The sequence below is a fragment of the Carcharodon carcharias genome, chromosome 10 (assembly GCF_017639515.1).
Source record: "Carcharodon carcharias isolate sCarCar2 chromosome 10, sCarCar2.pri, whole genome shotgun sequence".
Lineage (NCBI taxonomy): Eukaryota > Metazoa > Chordata > Chondrichthyes > Lamniformes > Lamnidae > Carcharodon > Carcharodon carcharias.
Genome location: NC_054476.1, coordinates 88452403 through 88477060, shown reverse-complemented (window position 1 = coordinate 88477060; position 24658 = coordinate 88452403). Strand labels below are relative to the sequence as shown.

General features: G+C 62.6%; 1 protein-coding gene across 1 annotated transcript in view; it reads right to left on the bottom strand.

Moving 5' to 3' along the window:
• The window catches only part of LOC121283615 (CD151 antigen-like), a 472005-nt gene that overhangs the window by 423092 nt on the left and 24255 nt on the right, over positions 1–24658 (bottom strand). The window contains exons 2-3 of the mRNA XM_041198387.1: positions 22553–22644; positions 20755–20946 (exon numbers count right to left, since the gene is read on the bottom strand). Of these exons, the coding sequence (XP_041054321.1) occupies positions 20755–20946; positions 22553–22636 (276 nt within the window). The 5' untranslated portion in view covers positions 22637–22644. The remainder of the gene's footprint in view (positions 1–20754; positions 20947–22552; positions 22645–24658) is intronic.

The window sequence follows — 24658 nt, the reverse complement described above, 5'->3', positions numbered from 1 at the left end:
AGAGAGACCCGTCCCCGGGGGAGAGAGACCCGTCCCCGTGAGAGAGAGAGAGAGAGAGACCCGTCCCCGGGAGAGAGAGAGAGACCCATCCCCGGGAGAGAGAGAGAGACCTGTCCCCGGGAGAGAGAGAGAGAGAGAGACCAGTCCCCGGGAGAGAGAGAGAGAGAGACCCGTCCCCGGGAGAGAGAGAGAGAGAGAGACCCGTCCCCGGGAGAGAGAGAGAGAGAGAGACCCGTCCCCGGGAGAGACCCGTCCCCGGGAGAGAGAGAGACCCGTCCCCGGGAGAGAGAGAGACCCGTTCCCGGGAGAGAGAGAGACCCGTTCCCGGGAGAGAGAGACCCGTCCCCGGGAGAGAGAGAGAGACCCGTCCCCAAGAGAGAGAGAGAGAGACCGTCTCCGGGAGAGTGAGACCCGTCCCCGGGAGAGAGAGAGACCCGTCCCCGGGGGAGGGAGAGACCCGTCCCCGGGGGAGAGAGAGACCCGTCCCCGGGGGGGAGAGAGACCCGTCCCCGGGGGGGAGAGAGACCCGTCCCCGGGGGAGAGAGAGACCCGTCTCCGGGGGAGAGAGAGACCCGTCTCCGGGGGAGAGAGAGACCCGTCTCCGGGGGAGAGAGAGAGAGACCCGTCCCCGTGAGAGAGAGAGACCCGTCCCCGTGAGAGAGAGAGACCCGTCCCCGTGAGAGAGAGAGACCCGTCCCCGGGAGAGAGAGAGACCCGTCCCCGAGAGAGAGAGAGACCCGTCCCCGAGAGAGAGAGAGACCCGTCCCCGAGAGAGAGAGAGACCCGTCCCCGAGAGAGAGAGAGACCCGTCCCCGTGAGTGAGAGAAAGACCCGTCCCCGTGAGTGAGAGAGAGACCCGTCCCCGAGAGAGAGAGACCCGTCTCCGGGAGAGAGAGACCCGTCTCCGGGAGAGAGAGACCCGTCTCCGGGAGAGAGAGAGACCCGTCCCCGGGGGAGAGAGTCCGTCCTCGGGAGAGAGAGAGACCCGTCCCCGGGGGACAGAGACCCGTCCCCGGGGGAGAGAGTCCGTCCTTGGGAGAGAGAGAGACCCATCCCCGAGAGAGAGAGACCCGTCCCCGGGAGAGAGAGACCCGACCCCGGGGAGACAGAGACCCGACCCCAGGTGAGAGAGACCCCCGTCCCCGGGAGAGAGAGAGACCCGTCCCCGGGAGAGAGAGAGACCCGTCCCCGAGAGAGAGAGAGAGAGACCCGTCCCCGGGAGAGAGAGAGACTCGTCCCCGAGAGAGAGAGACCCGTCCCCGGGAGAGAGAGACCCGTCCCCGGGAGAGAGAGACCCGTCCCCTGGGAGAGAGAGACCCGTCCCCTGGGAGAGAGAGACAAGTCCCCGGGAGAGAGAGAGACTCGTCCCCGAGAGAGAGAAAGACCCGTCCCCAGTGAGACAGAAACCCGACCCCAGGTGAGAGAGACCCCCGTCCCCGGGAGAGAGAGAGACCCGTCCCCGGGGAGACAGAGACCCGTCCCCGGGGAGACAGAGACCCGTCCCCGGGAGAGAGAGAGACCCGGCCCCGGGAGAGAGAAACCCGACCCCAGGGAGACAGAAACCCGACCCCAGGTGAGAGAGACCCCCGTCCCCGGGAGAGAGAGACCCGTCCCCGGGAGAGAGAGACCCGTCCCCGGGAGAGAGAGACCCGTCCCCGGGGAGACGGAGACCCGTCCCCGGGGAGACAGAGACCCGTCCCCAGGAGAGAGAGAGACCCGTCCCCGGGGAGACAGAGACCCGTCCCCGGGAGAGAGAGAGAGACCCATCCCCGGGAGAGAGAGAGAGACCCGTCCCCGGGAGAGAGAGAGAGACCCGTCCCCGGGAGAGACCCGTCCCCGGAAGAGAGAGAGAGACCCGTCCCCGAGAGAGAGACCCGTCCCCAGGAGAGAGAGAGACCCGACCCCAAGAGAGAGAGACCCGACCCCAAGAGAGAGAGACCCGACCCCAAGAGAGAGAGACCCGACCCCGAGAGAGAGAGCGACCCGTCCCCGAGAGAGAGAGAGAGAGACCCGTCTCCGGGAGAGAGAGAGACGCGTCCCCGAGAGAGAGAGACCCTTCCCCGGGGGAGAGAGAGACCCGTCTCCAGGGGAGAGAGAGACCCGTCTCCGGGGGAGAGAGAGACCCGTCTCCGGGGGAGAGAGAGACCCGATTCCGGGGGAGAGAGAGACCCGTCTCCGGGGGAGAGAGAGACCCGTCTCCGGGGGAGAGAGAGACCCGTCTCCGGGGGAGAGAGGGACCCGTCCCCGGGGGAGAGAGAGACCCGTCCCCGAGAGAGAGAGACCTGTCTCCGGGAGAGAGAGACCCGTCCCCGAGAGAGAGAGACCCGTCTCCGGGAGAGAGAGACCCGTCTCCTGGAGAGAGAGAGACCTGTCCCCAAGGGAGAGGGAGACCCGTCCCCGGGGGAGAGAGAGACCCGTCCCCGGGGGAGAGAGAGACCCGTCCCCGGGGGAGAGAGAGACCCGGAGACCCGTCCCCGGGAGAGAGAGACCCGACCCCAGGTGAGAGAGACCCCCGTCCCCGGGAGAGAGAGAGACCCGTCCCCGGGGGAGAGAGACCCGTCACCGGGAGAGAGAGAGACCCGTCCCCGAGGGAGAGAGACCCGTCCCCGGGAGAGAGAGAGAGAGAGAGAGAGAGACCCGTCCCCGGGAGAGAGAGAGACCCGTCCCCGGGAGAGAGAGAGAGACCCGTCCCCGGGAGAGAGAGAGAGACCCGTCCCCGGGAGAGAGAGAGACCCGACCCCGGGAGAGAGAGAGACCCGTCCCCAAGAGAGAGAGACCCGACCCCGAGAGAGAGAGAGAGACCCGTCCCCAGGAGAGAGAGAGACCCGACCCCAAGAGAGAGAGACCCGACCGCGAGAGAGAGAGAGAGAGACCCGTCCCCAGGAGAGAGAGAGACCCGTCCCCAGGAGAGAGAGAGACCCGTCCCCAGGAGAGAGAGAGACCCGTCCCCAGGAGAGAGAGAGACCCGTCCCCAGGAGAGAGAGAGAACCGTCCCCAGGAGAGAGAGACCCGTCCCCGGGGGAGAGAGAGACCCGTCCCCGGGGGAGAGAGAGACCCGTCCCCGGGGGAGAGAGAGACCCGTCCCCGGGGGAGAGAGAGACCCGTCCCCGGGGGAGAGAGAGACCCGTCCCCGGGGGAGAGAGAGACCCGTCCCCGGGAGAGAGAGAGACCCGTTCCCGGGGAGACAGAGACCCGTCCCCGGGGAGACAGAGACCTGTCCCCAGGTGAGAGAGAGACCCGTCCCCGAGAGAGAGAGACCCATCCCCGAGAGAGAGAGACCCGTCCCCGAGAGAGAGACCCGTCCCCGAGAGAGAGAGAGACCCGTCCCCGAGAGAGAGAGAGACCCGACCCCAAGAGAGAGAGACCCCCGTCCCCGGGAGAGAGAGACCCGTCCCCAGGGAGACAGAGACCCAACCCCAGGTGAGAGAGACCCCCGTCCCCGGGAGAGAGAGACCCGTCCCCGGAAGACAGAGACCCGACCCCAGGTGAGAGAGACCCCCGTCCCCGGGAGAGAGAGAGACCCGTCCCCGGGAGAGAGAGAGACCCATCCCCGGGAGAGAGAGAGAGAGACCCATCCCCAGGAGAGAGAGAGAGACCCGTCCCCGGGAGAGAGAGAGACCTGCCCCGGGAGAGAGAGACCCCCGTCCCCGGGAGAGAGAGACCCCCGTCCCCGGGAGAGAGAGACCCCCGTCCCCGGGAGAGAGAGACCCCCGTCCCCAGGAGAGAGAGAGAGACCAGTACCCGGGAGAGAGAGAGAGACCAGTACCCGGGAGAGAGAGAGAGAGAGACCGTCCCCGGGAGAGAGAGAGACCCGTCCCCGGGAGAGAGAGAGAGAGAGTACCGTCCCCGGGAGAGAGAGAGACCCGTCCCCGGGAGAGAGAGAGACCCGTCCCCGAGAGAGAGAGAGAGACCCGTCCCCGAGAGAGAGAGAGAGACCCGTCCCCGAGAGAGAGAGAGAGACCCGTCCCCGAGAGAGAGAGAGAGACCCGTCCCCGAGAGAGAGAGAGAGACCCGTCCCCGGGAGAGAGAGAGACCCGACCCCAAGAGAGAGAGACCCGTCCCCGAGAGAGAGAGACCCGTCTCCAGGGGAGAGAGAGACCCGTCTCCGGGGGAGAGAGAGACCCGTCTCCAGGGGAGAGAGAGACCCGTCTCCAGGGGAGAGAGAGACCCATCTCTGGGGGAGAGAGAGACCCGTCTCTGGGGGAGAGAGAGACCCGACTCCGGGAGAGAGAGAGACCCGACCTCGGGAGAGAGAGAGACCCGTCCCCGAGAGAGAGAGAGATCCGTCCCCGTGAGTGAGAGAGAGACCCGTCCCCGTGAGTGAGAGAGAGACCCGTCCCCGTGAGTGAGAGAGAGACCCGTCTCCGGGAGAGAGAGACCCGTCTCCGGGAGAGAGTGACCCGTCTCCGGGAGAGAGAGAGACCCGTCCCCGGGGGAGAGAGTCTGTCCTCGGGAGAGAGAGAGACCCGTCCCCGGGGGAGAGAGACCCGTCCCCGGGGGAGAGAGTCCGTCCTCGGGAGAGAGAGAGACCCATCCCCGAGAGAGAGAGACCCGTCCCCGGGAGAGAGAGACCCGACCCCGGGGAGACAGAGACCCGACCCCAGGTGAGAGAGACCCCCGTCCCCGGGAGAGAGAGAGACCCGTCCCCGAGAGAGAGAGACCCGTCCCCGGGAGAGAGAGAGACTCGTCCCCGAGAGAGAGAGACCCGTCCCCGGGAGAGAGAGAGACCCGTCCCCTGGGAGAGAGAGACCCGTCCCCGGGAGAGAGAGAGACTCGTCCCCGAGAGAGAGAGACCCGTCCCCGGGGAGACAGAAACCCGACCCCAGGTGAGAGAGACCCCCGTCCCCGGGAGAGAGAGAGACCCGTCCCCGGGGAGACAGAGACCCGTCCCCAGGAGAGAGAGAAACCCGGCCCCGGGAGAGAGAAACCCGACCCCAGGGAGACAGAAACCCGACCCCAGGTGAGAGAGACCCCCGTCCCCGGGAGAGAGAGACCCGTCCCCGGGAGAGAGAGACCCGTCCCCGGGAGAGAGAGACCCGTCCCCTGGGAGAGAGAGACCCGTCCCCGGGAGAGAGAGAGACTCGTCCCCGAGAGAGAGAGACCCGTCCCCGGGGAGACAGAAACCCGACCCCAGGTGAGAGAGACCCCCGTCCACGGGAGAGAGAGAGACCCGTCCCCGGGGAGACAGAGACCCGTCCCCAGGAGAGAGAGAGACCCGGCCCCGGGAGAGAGAAACCCGACCCCAGGGAGACAGAAACCCGACCCCAGGTGAGAGAGACCCCCGTCCCCGGGAGAGAGAGAACCGTCCCCGGGAGAGAGAGACCCGTCCCCGGGAGAGAGAGACCCGTCCCCGGGGAGACGGAGACCCGTCCCCGGGGAGACAGAGACCCGTCCCCAGGAGAGAGAGAGACCCGTCCCCGGGGAGACAGAGACCCGTCCCCGGCAGAGAGAGAGAGACCCATCCCCGGGAGAGAGAGACCCTTCCCCGGGAGAGAGAGAGAGAGAGAGAGACCCGTCCCCGGGAGAGAGAGAGAGACCCATCCCCGGGAGAGAGAGAGAGACCCGTCCCCGGGAGAGAGAGAGAGACCCGTCACCGGGAGAGAGAGAGGGACCCGTCCCCGAGAGAGAGAGAGAGAGAGACCGTCTCCGGGAGAGAGAGACCCGTCCCCGAGAGAGAGAGAGACCCGTCCCCAGGAGAGAGAGAGACCCGACCCCAAGAGAGAGAGACCCGACCCCGAGAGAGAGAGATCCGTCCCCGAGAGAGAGAGAGACCCGTCTCCTGGAGAGAGAGAGACCCGTCTCCTGGAGAGAGAGAGACCCGTCCCCAAGGGAGAGGGAGACCCGTCCCCGGGGGAGAGAGAGACCCGGAGACCCGTCCCCGGGAGAGAGAGACCCGACCCCAGGTGAGAGAGACCCCCGTCCCCGGGAGAGAGAGAGACCCGTCCCCGGGGGAGACAGACCCGTCCCTGGGAGAGAGAGAGAGAGAGAGAGAGAGAGAGAGAGAGAGACCCGTCCCCGGGAGAGAGAGAGAGACCCGTCCCCGGGAGAGAGATAGACCCGACCCCGGGAGAGAGAGAGACCCGTCCCCAAGAGAGAGAGACCCGACCCCGAGAGAGAGAGACCTGACCCCGAGAGAGAGAGACCCGACCCCGAGAGAGAGAGAGAGACCCGTCCCCAGGAGAGAGAGAGACCCGTCCCCAGGAGAGAGAGAGACCCGACCCCAAGAGAGAGAGAGTGAGACCCGTCCCCGGGGGAGAGAGAGAACCGTCCCCGGGGGAGAGAGAGAACCGTCCCCGGGGGAGAGAGAGACCCGTCCCCGGGAGAGAGAGAGAGACCCGTCCCCGGGAGAGAGAGAGAGACCCGTCCCCGGGAGAGAGAGAGAGAGACCTGTCCCCGGGAGAGAGAGAGACCCATCCCCGGGAGAGAGAGAGACCCGTCCCCGGGAGAGAGAGAGACCCGTCCCCGGGAGAGAGAAACCCGACCCCAGGTGAGAGAGACCCCCGTCCCCGGGAGAGAGAGAGACCCGTCCCCGGGGAGACAGAGACCCGTCCCCGGGGAGACAGAGACCCGTCCCCAGGAGAGAGAGAGACCCGTCCCCGGGGAGACAGAGACCCGTCCCCGGGAGAGAGAGAGACCCGTCCCCGGGAGAGAGAGAGACCCGTCCCCGGGAGAGAGAGACCCGTCCCCAGGAGAGAGAGAGACCCCACCCCAAGAGAGAGAGACCCGACCCCGAGAGAGAGAGAGAGACTGTCCCCGGGAGAGAGAGACCCGTCCCCGGGAGAGAGAGAGACCCGTCCCCGAGAGAGAGAGACCCATCACCGGGAGAGAGAGACCCGTCCCCGGGAGAGAGAGAGAGACCCATCCCCGGGAGAGAGAGAGAGACCCATCCCCGGGAGAGAGAGAGAGACCCGTCCCCGGGAGAGAGAGAGAGACCCGTCCCCGGGGGAGAGAGACCCGTCCCCGTGAGAGAGAGAGAGAGAGAGACCCGTCCCCGGGAGAGAGAGAGACCCGTCCCCGGGAGAGAGAGAGACCCGTCCCCGGGAGAGAGAGAGACCCGTTCCCGGGGAGACAGAGACCCGTCCCCGGGGAGACAGAGACCTGTCCCCAGGTGAGAGAGAGACCCGTCCCCGAGAGAGAGAGACCCATCCCCGAGAGAGAGAGACCCGTCCCCGAGAGAGAGAGACCCGTCCCCGAGAGAGAGAGACCCGTCCCCGAGAGAGAGAGACCCGTCCCCGAGAGAGACAGAGACCCGTCCCCGAGAGAGAGAGAGACCCGACCCCAAGAGAGAGAGACCCCCGTCCCCGGGAGAGAGAGACCCGTCCCCGGAAGACAGAGACCCGACCCCAGGTGAGAGAGACCCCCGTCCCCGGGAGAGAGAGAGACCCGTCCCCGGGAGAGAGAGAGACCCGTCCGCGGGAGAGAGAGAGACCCGTCCCCGGGAGAGAGAGAGAGAGACCCGTCCCCAGGAGAGAGAGAGAGACCCGTCCCCGGGAGAGAGAGAGACCTGTCCCCGGGAGAGAGAGACCCCCGTCCCCGGGAGAGAGAGACCCCCGTCCCCGGGAGAGAGAGACCCCCGTCCCCGGGAGAGAGAGAGAGACCAGTACCCGGGAGAGAGAGAGAGAGAGACCCGTCCCCGGGAGAGAGAGAGACCCGTCCCCGGGAGAGAGAGAGAGAGAGTACCGTCCCCGGGAGAGAGAGAGACCCGTCCCCGGGAGAGAGAGAGACCCGTCCCCGAGAGAGAGAGAGAGACCCGTCCCCGAGAGAGAGAGAGAGACCCGTCCCCGAGAGAGAGAGAGAGACCCGTCCCCGAGAGAGAGAGAGAGACCCGTCCCCGAGAGAGAGAGACCCGACCCCAAGAGAGAGAGACCCGTCCCCGAGAGAGAGAGACCCGTCCCCGAGAGAGAGAGACCCGTCCCCGAGAGAGAGAGACCCGTCTCCAGGGGAGAGAGAGACCCGTCTCCAGTGGAGAGAGAGACCCGTCTCCAGGGGAGAGAGAGACCCATCTCTGGGGGAGAGAGAGACCCGTCTCTGGGGGAGAGAGAGACCCGACTCCGGGAGAGAGAGAGACCCGACCTCGGGAGAGAGAGAGACCCTTCCCCGAGAGAGAGAGAGACCCGTCCCCGTGAGTGAGAGAGAGACCCGTCCCCGTGAGTGAGAGAGAGACCCGTCCCCGTGAGTGAGAGAGAGACCCGTCTCCGGGAGAGAGAGACCCGTCTCCGGGAGAGAGAGAGACCCGTCCCCGGGGGAGAGAGTCCGTCCTCGGGAGAGAGAGAGACCCGTCCCCGGGGGAGAGAGACCCGTCCCCGGGGGAGAGAGTCCGTCCTCGGGAGAGAGAGAGACCCATCCCCGAGAGAGAGAGACCCGTCCCCGGGAGAGAGAGACCCGACCCCGGGGAGACAGAGACCCGACCCCAGGTGAGAGAGACCCCCGTCCCCGGGAGAGAGAGAGACCCGTCCCCGAGAGAGAGAGACCCGTCCCCGGGAGAGAGAGAGACTCGTCCCCGAGAGAGAGAGACCCGTCCCCGGGAGAGAGAGAGACCCGTCCCCTGGGAGAGAGAGACCCGTCCCCAGGTGAGAGAGACCCCCGTCCCCGGGAGAGAGAGAGACCCGTCCCCGAGAGAGAGAGACCCGTCCCCGGGAGAGAGAGAGACTCGTCCCCGAGAGAGAGAGACCCGTCCCCGGGAGAGAGAGAGACCCGTCCCCTGGGAGAGAGAGACCCGTCCCCGGGAGAGAGAGAGACTCGTCCCCGGGGAGACAGAGACCCGTCCCCAGGAGAGAGAGAGACCCGGCCCCGGGAGAGAGAAACCCGACCCCAGGGAGACAGAAACCCGACCCCAGGTGAGAGAGACCCCCGTCCCCGGGAGAGAGAGACCCGTCCCCGGGAGAGAGAGACCCGTCCCCGGGAGAGAGAGACCCGTCCCCGGGAGAGAGAGACCCGTCCCCTGGGAGAGAGAGACCCGTCCCCGGGAGAGAGAGAGACTCGTCCCTGAGAGAGAGAGACCCGTCCCCGGGGAGACAGAAACCCGACCCCAGGTGAGAGAGACCCCCGTCCACGGGAGAGAGAGAGACCCGTCCCCGGGGAGACAGAGACCCGTCCCCAGGAGAGAGAGAGACCCGGCCCCGGGAGAGAGAAACACGACCCCAGGGAGACAGAAACCCGACCCCAGGTGAGAGAGACCCCCGTCCCCGGGAGAGAGAGACCCGTCCCCGGGAGAGAGAGACCCGTCCCCGGGAGAGAGAGACCCGTCCCCGGGGAGACGGAGACCCGTCCCCGGGGAGACAGAGACCCGTCCCCAGGAGAGAGAGAGACCCGTCCCCGGGGAGACAGAGACCCGTCCCCGGGAGAGAGAGAGAGACCCATCCCCGGGAGAGAGAGACCCTTCCCCGGGAGAGAGAGACCCTTCCCCGGGAGAGAGAGACCCTTCCCCGGGAGAGAGAGAGAGAGAGAGAGAGACCCGTCCCCGGGAGAGAGAGAGAGACCCATCCCCGGGAGAGAGAGAGAGACCCGTCCCCGGGAGAGACCCGTCCCCGGGAGAGAGAGAGGGACCCGTCCCCGAGAGAGAGAGAGAGAGAGACCGTCTCCGGGAGAGAGAGACCCGTCCCCGAGAGAGAGAGACCCGACCCCAAGAGAGAGAGAGACCCGTCCCCGAGAGAGAGAGAGAGAGAGACCCGTCCCCGGGGAGAGAGAGACCCGTCTCCGGGAGAGAGAGAGACCCGTCCCCGAGAGAGAGAGACCCTTCCCCGGGGAGAGAGAGACCCGTCTCCGGGAGAGAGAGAGACCCGTCCCCGGGAGAGAGAGAGAGACCCGTCCCCGGGGGAGAGAGACCCGTCCCCGGGAGAGAGAGAGAGAGAGAGACCCGTCCCCGGGGGAGAGAGACCCGTCCCCGGGAGAGAGAGAGAGAGAGAGAGAGAGAGACCCGTCCCCGGGAGAGAGAGAGACCCGTCCCCGGGAGAGAGAGAGAGACCCGTCCCCGGGGGAGAGAGACCCGTCCCCGGGAGAGAGAGAGAGAGAGAGACCCGTCCCCGGGAGAGAGAGAGAGACCCGTCCCCGGGAGAGAGAGAGAGACCCGTCCCCGGGAGAGAGAGAGAGACCCGACCCCGGGAGAGAGAGAGACCCGTCCCCAAGAGAGAGAGACCCGACACCAAGAGAGAGAGACCCGACCCCGAGAGAGAGAGAGAGACCCGTCCCCAGGAGAGAGAGAGACCCGTCCCCAGGAGAGAGAGAGACCCGACCCCAAGAGAGAGAGACCCGACCCCGAGAGAGAGAGAGAGAGACCCGTCCCCAGGAGAGAGAGAGACCCGTCCCCAGGAGAGAGAGAGACCCGTCCCCGGGGGAGAGAGAGACCCGTCCCCGGGGGAGAGAGAGACCCGTCCCCGGGAGAGAGATAGAGACCCGTCCCCGGGAGAGAGAGAGAGAGACCTGTCCCCGGGAGAGAGAGAGACCCATCCCCGGGAGAGAGAGAGACCCGTCCCCGGGAGAGAGAGAGACCCGTCCCCGGGAGAGAGAGAGACCCGTCCCCGGGGAGACAGAGACCCATCCCCAGGAGGGAGAGAGACCCGGCCCGGGGAGAGAGAGAGACCCGTCCCCGGGAGAGAGAAACCCGACCCCAGGTGAGAGAGACCCCCGTCCCCGGGAGAGAGAGAGACCCGTCCCCGGGGAGACAGAGACCCGTCCCCGGGGAGACGGAGACCCGTCCCCAGGAGAGAGAGAGACCCGTCCCCGGGGAGACAGAGACCCGTCCCCGGGAGAGAGAGAGACCCGTCCCCGGGAGAGAGAGAGACCCGTCCCCGGGAGAGAGAGAGACCCGTCCCCGGGAGAGAGAGAGACCCGTCCCCAGGAGAGAGAGAGACCCCACCCCAAGAGAGAGAGAGAGAGAGACTGTCCCCGGGAGAGAGAGACCCGTCCCCGGGAGAGAGAGAGACCCGTCCCCGGGAGAGAGAGACCCATCACCGGGAGAGAGAGACCCGTCCCCGGGAGAGAGAGAGAGACCCATCCCCGGGAGAGAGAGAGAGACCCATCCCCGGGAGAGAGAGAGAGACCTGTCCCCGGGAGAGAGAGAGAGAGAGAGAGAGACCAGTCCCCGGGAGAGAGAGAGAGAGAGAGACCCGTCCCCGGGAGAGAGAGAGAGAGAGACCCGTCCCCGGGAGAGAGAGAGAGAGAGAGACCCGTCCCCGGGAGAGACCCGTCCCCGGGAGAGAGAGAGACCCATCCCCGGGAGAGAGAGAGACCCGTCCCCAGGAGAGAGAGACCCGTCCCCGGGAGAGAGAGAGAGACCCGTCCCCAAGAGAGAGAGAGAGAGACCGTCTCCGGGAGAGTGAGACCCGTCCCCGGGAGAGAGAGAGACCCGTCCCCGGGGGAGGGAGAGACCCGTCCCCGGGGGAGAGAGAGACCCGTCCCCGGGGGAGAGAGAGACCCGTCCCCGGGGGAGAGTGAGACCCGTCTCCGGGGGAGAGAGAGACCCGTCCCCGGGAAAGAGAGAGACCCGTCCCCGGGAGAGAGAGAGACCCGTCCCCGGGAGAGAGAGAGACCCGTCCCCAGGAGAGAGAGAGACCCCACCCCAAGAGAGAGAGAGAGAGAGACTGTCCCCGGGAGAGAGAGACCCGTCCCCGGGAGAGAGAGAGACCCGTCCCCGGGAGAGAGAGACCCATCACCGGGAGAGAGAGACCCATCACCGGGAGAGAGAGACCCGTCCCCGGGAGAGAGAGAGAGACCCATCCCCGGGAGAGAGAGAGAGACCCGTCCCCGGGAGAGAGAGAGAGAGAGACCCGTCCCCGGGGGAGAGAGACCCGTCCCCGTGAGAGAGAGAGAGAGAGAGACCCGTCCCCGGGAGAGAGAGAGAGACCCATCCCCGGGAGAGAGAGAGAGACCTGTCCCCGGGAGAGAGAGAGAGAGAGAGAGACCAGTCCCCGGGAGAGAGAGAGAGAGAGACCCGTCCCCGGGGGAGAGAGAGAGAGAGACCCGTCCCCGGGAGAGAGAGAGAGAGAGAGAGACCCGTCCCCGGGAGAGACCCGTCCCCGGGAGAGAGAGAGACCCGTCCCCGGGAGAGAGAGAGACCCGTCCCCAGGAGAGAGAGACCCGTCCCCGGGAGAGAGAGAGAGACCCGTCCCCAAGAGAGAGAGAGAGAGACCGTCTCCGGGAGAGTGAGACCCGTCCCCAGGAGAGAGAGAGACCCGACCCCAAGAGAGAGAGACCCGACCCCGAGAGAGAGAGAGAGAGACCCGTCCCCAGGAGAGAGAGAGACCCGTCCCCAGGAGAGAGAGAGACCCGTCCCCAGGAGAGAGAGAGACCCGTCCCCGGGGGAGAGAGAGACCCGTCCCCGGGGGAGAGAGAGACCCGTCCCCGGGAGAGAGATAGAGACCTGTCCCCGGGAGAGAGAGAGACCCATCCCCGGGAGAGAGAGAGACCCGTCCCCGGGAGAGAGAGAGACCCGTCCCCGGGAGAGAGAGAGACCCGTCCCCGGGGAGACAGAGACCCATCCCCAGGAGGGAGAGAGACCCGGCCCGGGGAGAGAGAGAGACCCGTCCCCGGGAGAGAGAAACCCGACCCCAGGTGAGAGAGACCCCCGTCCCCGGGAGAGAGAGAGACCCGTCCCCGGGGAGACAGAGACCCGTCCCCGGGGAGACGGAGACCCGTCCCCAGGAGAGAGAGAGACCCGTCCCCGGGGAGACAGAGACCCGTCCCCGGGAGAGAGAGAGACCCGTCCCCGGGAGAGAGAGAGACCCGTCCCCGGGAGAGAGAGAGACCCGTCCCCAGGAGAGAGAGAGACCCCACCCCAAGAGAGAGAGAGAGAGAGACTGTCCCCGGGAGAGAGAGACCCGTCCCCGGGAGAGAGAGAGACCCGTCCCCGGGAGAGAGAGACCCATCACCGGGAGAGAGAGACCCGTCCCCGGGAGAGAGAGAGAGACCCATCCCCGGGAGAGAGAGAGAGACCCATCCCCGGGAGAGAGAGAGAGACCTGTCCCCGGGAGAGAGAGAGAGAGAGAGAGACCAGTCCCCGGGAGAGAGAGAGAGAGAGACCCGTCCCCGGGAGAGAGAGAGAGAGAGACCCGTCCCCGGGAGAGAGAGAGAGAGAGAGACCCGTCCCCGGGAGAGACCCGTCCCCGGGAGAGAGAGAGACCCGTCCCCGGGAGAGAGAGAGACCCGTCCCCAGGAGAGAGAGACCCGTCCCCGGGAGAGAGAGAGAGACCCGTCCCCAAGAGAGAGAGAGAGAGACCGTCTCCGGGAGAGTGAGACCCGTCCCCGGGAGAGAGAGAGACCCGTCCCCGGGGGAGGGAGAGACCCGTCCCCGGGGGAGAGAGAGACCCGTCCCCGGGGGAGAGAGAGACCCGTCCCCGGGGGAGAGTGAGACCCGTCTCCGGGGGAGAGAGAGACCCGTCCCCGGGAGAGAGAGAGACCCGTCCCCGGGAGAGAGAGAGACCCGTCCCCGGGAGAGAGAGAGACCCGTCCCCAGGAGAGAGAGAGACCCCACCCCAAGAGAGAGAGAGAGAGAGACTGTCCCCGGGAGAGAGAGACCCGTCCCCGGGAGAGAGAGAGACCCGTCCCCGGGAGAGAGAGACCCATCACCGGGAGAGAGAGACCCATCACCGGGAGAGAGAGACCCGTCCCCGGGAGAGAGAGAGAGGCCCATCCCCGGGAGAGAGAGAGAGACCCGTCCCCGGGAGAGAGAGAGAGAGAGACCCGTCCCCGGGGGAGAGAGACCCGTCCCCGTGAGAGAGAGAGAGAGAGAGACCCGTCCCCGGGAGAGAGAGAGAGACCCATCCCCGGGAGAGAGAGAGAGACCTGTCCCCGGGAGAGAGAGAGAGAGAGAGAGACCAGTCCCCGGGAGAGAGAGAGAGAGAGACCCGTCCCCGGGAGAGAGAGAGAGAGAGACCCGTCCCCAGGAGAGAGAGAGAGAGAGAGACCCGTCCCCGAGAGAGACCCGTCCCCGGGAGAGAGAGAGACCCGTCCCCGGGAGAGAGAGAGACCCGTCCCCAGGAGAGAGAGACCCGTCCCCGGGAGAGAGAGAGAGACCCGTCCCCAAGAGAGAGAGAGAGAGACCGTCTCCGGGAGAGTGAGACCCGTCCCCGGGAGAGAGAGAGACCCGTCCCCGGGGGAGGGAGAGACCCGTCCCCGGGGGAGAGAGAGACCCGTCCCCGGGGGAGAGAGAGACCCGTCCCCGGGGGAGAGAGAGACCCGTCCCCGGGGGAGAGAGAGACCCGTCCCCGGGGGAGAGTGAGACCCGTCCCCGGGGGAGAGAGAGACCCGTCCCCGGGGGAGAGTGAGACCCGTCCCCGGGGGAGAGTGAGACCCGTCTCCGGGGGAGAGAGAGACCCGTCCCCGGGAGAGAGAGAGACCCGTCCCCGGGAGAGAGAGAGACCCGTCCCCGGGAGAGAGAGAGACCCGTCCCCAGGAGAGAGAGAGACCCCACCCCAAGAGAGAGAGAGAGAGAGACTGTCCCCGGGAGAGAGAGACCCGTCCCTGGGAGAGAGAGAGACCCGTCCCCGGGAGAGAGAGACCCATCACCGGGAGAGAGAGACCCATCACCGGGAGAGAGAGACCCGTCCCCGGGAGAGAGAAACCCGACCCCAGGTGAGAGAGACCCCCGTCCCCGGGAGAGAGAGAGACCCGTCCCCGGGGAGACAGAGACCCGTCCCCGGGGAGACGGAGACCCGTCCCCAGGAGAGAGAGAGACCCGTCCCCGGGGAGACAGAGACCCGTCCCCGGGAGAGAGAGAGACCCGTCCCCGGGAGAGAGAGAGACCCGTCCCCAGGAGAGAGAGAGACCCCACCCCAAGAGAAAGAGAGAGAGAGACTGTCCCCGGGAGAGAGAGACCCGTCCCCGGGAGAGAGAGAGACCCGTCCCCGAGAGAGAGAGACCCATCACCGGGAGAGAGAGATCCGTCCCCGGGAGAGAGAGAGAGACCCATCCCCGGGAGAGAGAGAGAGACCCGTCCCCGGGAGAGAGAGAGAGAGAGACCCGTCCCCGGGGGAGAGAGACCCGTCCCCGTGAGAGAGAGAGAGAGAGAGACCCGTCCCCGGGAGAGAGAGAGAGACCCATCCCCGGGAGAGAGAGAGAGACCTGTCCCCGGGAGAGAGAGAGAGAGAGAGAGACCAGTCCCCGGGAGAGAGAGAGAGAGAGACCCGTCCCCGGGAGAGAGAGAGAGAGACCCGTCCCCGGGAGAGAGAGAGAGAGAGAGACCCGTCCCCGGGAGAGACCCGTCCCCGGGAGAGAGAGAGAGACCCGTCCCCGGGAGAGAGAGAGAGACCCGTCCCCGGGAGAGAGAGAGACCCGTCCCCAGGAGAGAGAGACCCGTCCCCGAGAGAGAGAGACCCATCACCGGGAGAGAGAGATCCGTCCCCGGGAGAGAGAGAGAGACCCATCCCCGGGAGAGAGAGAGAGACCCGTCCCCGGGAGAGAGAGAGAGAGAGACCCGTCCCCGGGGGAGAGAGACCCGTCCCCGTGAGAGAGAGAGAGAGAGAGACCCGTCCCCGGGAGAGAGAGAGAGACCCATCCCCGGGAGAGAGAGAGAGACCTGTCCCCGGGAGAGAGAGAGAGAGAGAGAGACCAGTCCCCGGGAGAGAGAGAGAGAGAGACCCGTCCCCGGGAGAGAGAGAGAGAGACCCGTCCCCGGGAGAGAGAGAGAGAGAGAGACCCGTCCCCGGGAGAGACCCGTCCCCGGGAGAGAGAGAGAGACCCGTCCCCGGGAGAGAGAGAGAGACCCGTCCCCGGGAGAGAGAGAGACCCGTCCCCAGGAGAGAGAGAGAGACCCGTCCCCAAGAGAGAGAGAGAGAGACCGTCTCCGGGAGAGTGAGACCCGTCCCCGGGAGAGAGAGAGACCCGTCCCCGGGGGAGGGAGAGACCCGTCCCCGGGGGAGGGAGAGACCCGTCCCCGGGGGAGGGAGAGACCCGTCCCCGGGGGAGAGAGAGACCCGTCCACGGGGGAGAGAGAGACCCGTCCCCGGGGGAGAGAGAGACCCGTCCCCGGGGGAGAGTGAGACCCGTCTCCGGGGGAGAGAGAGACCCGTCTCCGGGGGAGAGAGAGACCCGTCTCCGGGGGAGAGAGAGACCCGTCTCCGGGGGAGAGAGAGAGAGACCCGTCCCCGTGAGAGAGAGAGACCCGTCCCCGTGAGAGAGAGAGACCCGTCCCCGAGAGAGAGAGAGAGAGACCCGTCCCCGAGAGAGAGAGACCCGTCTCCGGGAGAGAGAGACCCGTCTCCGGGAGAGAGAGACCCGTCTCCGGGAGAGAGAGACCCGTCTCCGGGAGAGAGAGACCCGTCTCCGGGAGAGAGAGACCCGTCTCCGGGAGAGAGAGAGACCCGTCTCCGGGAGAGAGAGAGACCCGTCTCCGGGAGAGAGAGAGACCCGTCCCCAAGGGAGAGGGAGACCCGTCCCCGGGGGAGAGAGTCCGGCCCCAGGAGAGAGAGAGACCCGTCCCCGGGGGAGAGAGTCCGTCCTCGGGAGAGAGAGACCCGTCTCCGGGAGAGAGAGAGACCCGTCCCCAAGGGAGAGAGGGACCCGTCCCCGGGGGAGAGAGTCCGTCCTCGGGAGAGAGAGAGACCCGTCCCCGGGGGAGAGAGTCCGTCCCCGAGAGAGAGAGACCCGTCTCCGGGGGAGAGAGAGACCCGACCCCGGGGGAGAGAGAGACCCGATCCCGGGAGAGAGAGAGACCCGTCCCCGAGAGAGAGAGAGACCCGTCCCCGAGAGAGAGAGAGACCCGTCCCCGTGAGTGAGAGAGAGACCCGTCCCCGAGAGAAAGAGACCCGTCCCCGGGAGAGAGAGACCCGACCCCGGGGAGACAGAGACCCGAACCCAGGTGAGAGAGACCCCCGTCCCCGGGAGAGAGAGAGACCCGTCCCCGGGAGAGAGAGAGACCCGTCCCCGGGGAGACAGAGACCCGTCCCCAGGGAGACAGAGACCCGTCCCCGGGAGAGAGAGAGAGACCCGTCCCCGAGAGAGAGAGACCCGTCCCCGGGAGAGAGAGAGACCCGTCCCCGGGAGAGAGAGACCCGTCCCCGGGAGAGAGAGACCCGTCCCCTGGGAGAGAGAGACCCGTCCCCGGGAGAGAGAGAGAGACCCGTCCCCGGGGATACAGAGACCCGTCCCCGGGAGAGAGAGAGACCCGTCCCCGGTAGAGAGAGAGACCCGTCCCCGGAAGAGAGAGAGACCCGTCCCCGGAAGAGAGAGACCCATCCCCGGGAGAGAGAGACCCATCCCCGGGAGAGAGAGACACGTCCCCGGGAGAGAGAGAGAGAGAGACCCGTCCCCGGGGGACAGAGACCCATCCCCGGGGGAGAGAGACCCGTCCCTGGGAGGGAGAGACCCGTCCCCGGGAGAGAGAGAGAGAGAGAGACCCGTCCCCGGGAGAGAGAGAGAGAGAGACCCGTCCCCGGGAGAGAGAGAGAGAGAGACCCGTCCCCGGGAGAGAGAGAGAGAGAGACCCGTCCCCGGGAGAGACCCGTCCCCGGGAGAGAGAGAGACCCGTCCCCGGGAGAGAGAGAGACCCGTCCCCGGGAGAGAGAGAGACCCGTCCCCGGGAGAGAGAGAGACCCGTCCCCGGGAGAGAGAGAGACCCGTCCCCGAGAGAGAGAGAGACCCGTCCCCGGGAGAGAGAGAGACCCGTCCCCGGGAGAGAGAGAGACCCGTCCCCGGGAGAGAGAGAGACCCGTCCCCGGGAGAGAGAGAGGCCCGTCCCCAGGAGAGAGAGAGACCCGACCCCAAGAGAGAGAGAGACCCGACCCCAAGAGAGAGAGACCCGACCCCGAGAGAGAGAGAGACCCGTCCCCGAGAGAGAGAGAGAGACTGTCCCCGGGAGAGAGAGACCCGTCTCCGGGAGAGAGAGAGACCCGTCTCCGGGAGAGAGAGAGACCCGTCCCCAAGGGAGAGAGAGACCCGTCCCCGGGGGAGAGAGTCCGTCCTTGGGAGAGAGAGAGACCCATCCCCGGTGGAGAGAGACCCGTCCCCGGGGGAGAGAGACCCGTCCCCGTGGGAGAGAGTCCATCCTCGGGAGAGAGACCCTTCCCCGAGAGAGAGAGACCCTTCCCCGAGAGAGAGAGACCCGTCCCCGAGAGAGAGAGAGACCCGTCCCCGGGAGAGAGAGACCCGTCCCCGGGGGAGAGAGTCCGTCTCGGGAGAGAGAGAGACCCTTCCCCGAGAGAGAGAGACCCGTCCCCGAGAGAGAGAGAGACCCGTCCCCGGGAGAGAGAGAGACCCGTCCCCGGGGAGACAGAGACCCGTCCCCGGGAGAGAGAGAGACCCGTCTCCGGGGGAGAAAGAGACCCGTCTCCGGGAGAGAGAGAGACCCATCCCCGTGAGAGACAGAGACCCGTCCCCGGGGGAGAGAGTCAGTCCTCGGGAGAGAGAGTCCGTCCTCGGGAAAGAGAGTCCGTCCTCGGGAGAGAGAGAGACCCATTCCCAGGGGAGAGGGACCCATCCCCGGGAGAGAGAGACCCATCTCCGGGAGAGAGAGAGAGACCCGTCCCCAGGGGAGAGAGAGAGACCCATCCCCAGGGGAGAGAGAGAGACTCGTCCCCAGGGGAGAGAGAGAGACCCGTCCCCGGGGGAGAGAGAGAGACCCGTCCCAGGGGAGAGAGACCCGTCCCCGGGGGAGAGAGACCCGTCCCTGGGGGAGAGAGACCCGTCCCTGGGGGAAGGTGGTGCCCAGTCACCAAGAGACTTGTGAAAAGTAACTCAGAAACTCTGCTTATTCTTTGATTGATATTACGGGTAATGTACCATTCCTCAGGGAGTTAGGGATTACAGACGGTCGGAAACACTAGGTCATGGAACACCGATCCAACAGTCTATGACTAAACTCGCACTCATACTCCACCCAGTAACAGCTCACCATTGGCGGCTGTTCACTCACTCATCAGCCCACACCCTTCTCTACCTCAACCTCTGTCTGCCGTCAGTTCTCCCATTCCTGCTCTGAAGAAGTCATCCGGACTCAAAACGTTAACTTTGATTATTTCCCTCTCCACAGATGCTGCCAGACCTGCTGAGTTTTCCCAGCATATTCTGTTTTAAATCCCAGTTTAACCCTTTGATAACTCTCTGTAACCCCCGGTATTCTGCACTCACCAGTAGTTGTCAGGGACAGCTAGGCTGGCGTGAATTTAAACCCAAGCCCCTTGCCTCTGAGGCTTGTGATCAACTACTCACTAAAAACCAATTCAATTCTCCCAGAGTGTCTCAGCTCAGTGCTAGAGGACACAGCCGCAGTGCTCGACTGTCCGCTGTACTGAACCCTTGGAAGAGTAGAGACATATCCACAGGGACCATAACTGCTGGGAACTTCTAAAGAATGCAAGTAGATGGAAGCTGCAAGCTCAAAAGGAAAACAACTCCCACAGAAAACACAGTATACGTCATCCTGGCCACCAAAGCACAGAGAACGTTTGCACTGCTACTCATACAGTAACAGCACACAGAGTAAACCGAGGCGCCAATCCTTCAGGACAGTGTCTGTAAAATGATCTGCTGGATATTGCTACGAGCAACTAATTCAGGAGAAAAGTTGTATGTAGCTTTTGCAATTTTCCTGCAACACTTTCATTTATGATGAAAATATTGGCAATGGGAAAACTGTCTGACTGGGAGTGTCAGCTGGGAGGCAGGAAGTCTTCAGGAATAACCCAATCAGGACTGGGTGACCCGGAGTATAAGGCACACAGTACAGAGCAAGAGTGTCCAGTGTTAGAGTGGACAGGCTGAGACTGTGGCAGAGTCAGTGAACCCCCATCATCAACCCCAATAACTGAACACAGCTCTGATCCAACAGGAGGCTGCAGCAGCTCCTGGTTTATTTACAATTTTTTATTTCTCAATTGTTTAAATTAGTTATTTAGATAGAGAGAGAGGCTGCATAATGCAGAAGGATGCGAGATTCCTTGTTCATGAATCACAAAAATTTAGAGTGAAAGTACAGAAAGTAATTAGGAAGGCAAACAGAATGTTGGGCCTTGTTGCAAGGAGGGTGGAGTATAAAAATAGGGGCATCTTGCTCCAGCTGTACATGGCATTGGTGAGAGCACACCTGGATAGCGTGTGCCGTTCTGGTCTCCCCACGTGAAGAGGGACACACTTGCATTGGAAGCAGTTCAGAGAATATTTATTAAGCTGATTCCTGGGTTGAAGGGAGTTGTCTTAAGAGGAAAGGTTGAGCAGGTTGGGCCAATTCTCACTGGAGTTTAGAAGAATGAGAGATGATCTTATTGAAAGGAGATTCTGAGAGGGCTTGAGAGGGTGGATGCTGAGAGGATGTTGCCCCTCATGGGGGAATCTAGAACTAGGGGGTCACAGTCTCAGAATAAGGGGTCTCCCATTTAAAATGGAGATGAGGAGGAATTTCTTCTCTCAGAGAGTTGTTAGTGATTGGAATTCTCTTCCACAGAGAGCTGGGGAGGCTGGGTCCTTGAATATATCCTAGGCTGTGTTAGATTTTTGATGGATAAGGGAGTCGAGGGTTTTGGGGGGGTGGTGCAAGCAAGAAAGTGGAGTTACGACCGCAATTAGATCAACCATATTGAATAGTGGAGCAGGCTCGATGGGCTGTATGGCCTATTCCTGCTCCTGATTCTTATGAGTTTATGGTCCTGACGGGGCCACATAACCTGGGAGTGTGACCAGTGAAGCTGTGAGTTTAGAATTAGTACAGGCACGCTGATACAATCCAGACACACAGACAGACACAGACATACAGACACAGACACGCAGACAGGCAAACAGACACAGACACACAGACAAACTGAGACTAAACGCTATTTAAGCTCTTACCACTCGGAGTAAATTCCTCTTCTCCTTAAAGGTTGCACAGCAGCCGAGGATCCCAGTCAGCATGACGATGACCCCTGCAACCACCAGGATATAGGCCGCAGCTGCGTAGGTGCTGGAGGACAGCAGGCTGATATAATCACTCTTCTCAACAAGGGTCCAAATACCAACTGCCATTACCACACCACCAGCCAACTGCAATGGAGGACAGACAATTAGTGAGACTGCGGCAAGGGAGGGGCAATGCTGCAGGGGGGCAGTGAGAGCACAGCACAGGGGCAATACCGCAGGGTTAGATACCGAGTAAAGATTCCTCTGCATTTTCCCCATCAAACACTTCCAGGATAGGTACAGCACAGGGTTAGATACAGAGTAAAGCTCCCTCTACACTGTCCCATCAAACGCTCCCAGAAATGGTACAGCACAGGGTTAGATACAGAATAACGCTCCCTGTCCCATCAAAAATGCCTGGGGAAGGCTTCTCCATTTACCAATAGATATTAAACACCAACCACCCCATGAATGAACAATCGCCCTGTACCAACACACTGCATCAATTTGCTGTCACTCCCTGGCATAAAACACACTGTCCCTTATGCCCTGCTAGTGTCAACCACACTGCGTACGAGTCCCATTAACAGCACCCCTTCTCCCAGTGCTGCAAATGAGTACCCCATTGCCCCCCCTCCCACACCAGGCACAAGTGTCCCATTGACGCCCCCTCCCCACCCCACTCCCATTAGCAGGCCCCATCGCCTGACACTGAGTACCTGTTACAAAAGTATAATAATTTTCATAGTATTTTTCTGGTTTATTGTAAAGTAAGTTGATGGGTGTGAGTGTAGATGGTTCTATCTGTGTGACTTAATTGCATTTGGAGGCAGGCAGACTGCAAGCTTGAAATTATCAAAAGAAGCTAAGTGTAGAAATGTACTTGAAATGCTAATGAGGAAAGACGGATACTGTCTTAGCATGCAAGGTGTGAAGGAAATTAGCATTTTGAGACAAATGAAGGATTTGTTTGGATTTCAAAGGGATGTTAGGATATTTACAATTAGCCAAATAAGCAAGGCCAAGCAGTGTGTTTATTTTTTCCAAAGATTATCAACAATATTGGCAACATGAAAGTTTTTTTTTACATTATGGGAAAAGTGCATTTCCAAAGACAAATGGAACAATGGAATTTACAGATTAAAAAGGGAGAAACATAGATAAAGGGGATGAAAGGCTATTTGAGGGGCCATGTAAGATCTAACAGGACTGTGTGAAACAGCCTTTGGGAAGCCTCCAGTCATTTGTGCATAAGTCTGCTGTGTCCAGTAAATAAAGCTGTTAGGATTCCATTGTCAAGTGGGTACTGTGGTAACTCACTGGCTTGCTTTTTAAATTTAAAATCTATTTTGGACTGTTGCCTTAAATTGTGTAATTTAGAGTCAGGTTAATTCTGAATTTTAGGATTTGTTATAGTATTCAGTGATTGTAGTCTTATGTATGTGCTTGAAATCTTTTCATTTGTTAATAAATATTTTAGTTTAATTTTTAAAAATCTCTAAAGGTCTTAGTGAACTCATTACTTCCTAATTAAACATACACATCTTCTCATAATAAATACAAATTGCAAAACCGTTGTGATAGCGTGGCCAAGTTTCCCTTGTGGATTTGGTCCAGCTGGCACACATCCTCTACCACGCAATAACACCACCAGTGTCCCATTTGCAGAGCCCTTCCCCAGCAGTGGGTATGAGTGCACCATTGCCCCTCCCACAATGGGTACAAATTTGCCAGCAGGCCTTAGCCTTACCCAGAAGAAGAAGTTGAAGATGAAGAGGAGGTATTTAAGGCAGATGGTGCCGCAGGTGTCATGCTTCTCAATGTATTCACCCATTGTTCACTCTGAGGAAAGGACAGAGATACATCAATTTAACAATCGCACATTTGCTCGTCACCAGTCTCTAGTCTCTCCAGTGTTATACACAGCACTGACATAACCATTCACAACTAAAGCACATAATAACATCCTGTAACCTCAAAATTTCCCACACTCCACCTGAAGAAGTGACAGGAGAACCCCACACTCCACCCGGCACTGAAACGGGGATTCAGCACTCCACCCGGCACAGCGACAGCGGGATCCCACAATCCACCCGGCACAGAGACACGATCCCACACTCCACCCGGCACAGTAACAGTATCACACACTTCATCCAGAGCAGCAACAGGAGGATCCCACACTCACCCAGGAGGAGAGACAGGGGATCCCACACTCCATCCGGCACAGAGACAGGAGGATCCCACACTCCCCCAGGAGCAGAAACAGGAGAATCCCACACTCCACCCGGCACAGAGACAGGAGGATCCCACACTCCACCCGGAGCAGAGACAGGAGGATCCCACACTCCACCCGGCACAGACACAGGAGGATCCCACACTCCACCCGGCACAGACACAGGAGGATCCCACACTCCACCCGGCACAGACACAGGAGGATCCCACACTCCACCCGGCACAGACACAGGAGGATCCCACACTCCACCCGGCACAGACACAGGAGGATCCCACACTCCACCCAGCACAGACACAGGAGGATCCCGCACTCCATCTGGTGCAGAGACAGGGGGATCCCACACTCCATCCGGCACAGACACAGGAGGATCCCGCACTCCTCCAGGAGCAGAGAAAGGAGGATCCCACACTCCACCCGGCACAGAGACAGGGGATCCCACACTCCACCCGGAGCAGAGACAGGAGGATCCCACACTCCACCCGGAGCAGAGCAGGAGGATCCCACACTCCCGCGTAGCAGTAACCAGAGGATCCCACACTCCCTCCTGTATAGCGATTGCAGCACTGTTACAGCAATGTGCTTGACTCTTAAATACTCTCTAACCTAGCAAGACACCCAGTTTTATCAATCTGCTATGAAAATTTAATAATGAATGAAACCGGACGGACTACCCGACATCAACCTAGGCACCAGAAACAACAACAGCAATCTCAGCCCTGTTGACCCTTTAAAGTCCTCCTGACTAACATCTGGGGGCTAGTGCCAAAATTGGGAAAGCTGTCTCACAGACCAGTCAAGTAACAGCCTGACACAGTTATCCTCACGGAATCATACCTTACAGATAATGTCCCAGACACCACCATCACCATCCCCAGGTATGTTCTGTCCCACCGGCAGGGCAGACCCAGCAGAGGTGGTGACGCAGTGGTATACACTCGGGAGGGAGTTTCCCTGGGAGTCCTCAGCATCGACTCCGGACCCCATGACGTCTCATGGCATCAGGTCAAACGTGGTCAAGGAAACCTCCTGCTGATTATCTTGTACCGCCCTCCCTCAGCTGATGAATCAGTGCTCCTCCATGTTGATCATCACTTGGATGAAGCCCTGAGGGTGGCAAGGGTGCAGAATGTACTCTGAGTGGGGGACTTCAATGTCCATCACCAAGAGCGGCTTAGTAACACCATTACTGACCAAGCTGGCCGAGTCCTAAATGACAGAGCTGCTAGACTGGGTCTGCGGCAGGTGGTGAGGGAACCAACAAGAGGGAAAGGTATATTTGACCTCACTCTCACCAACCTGCCTGCCGCAGATGCATCTGTCCATGACAGTATTGTTAGGAATGACCACCGCACAGTCGTTGTGGAGACGAAGTCCTGCCTTCAAATTGAGGATACCCTCCATCGTGTTGTGTGCCACTACCACTGTACTAAATGGGATAGATTTCAGACAGATATAGCAACTCAAGGCTGGGCATCCATGAGATACTGCGGGCCATCAGCAGCAGAATTGTCCTCAATCACAATCTGTAACATCATGGCCCAGCATATCCCCCACTCCCATTACCATCAAGCCAGGGGATCAACCCTGGTTGAACCCTGGTTCAATAAAGACAGGGGGGCATGC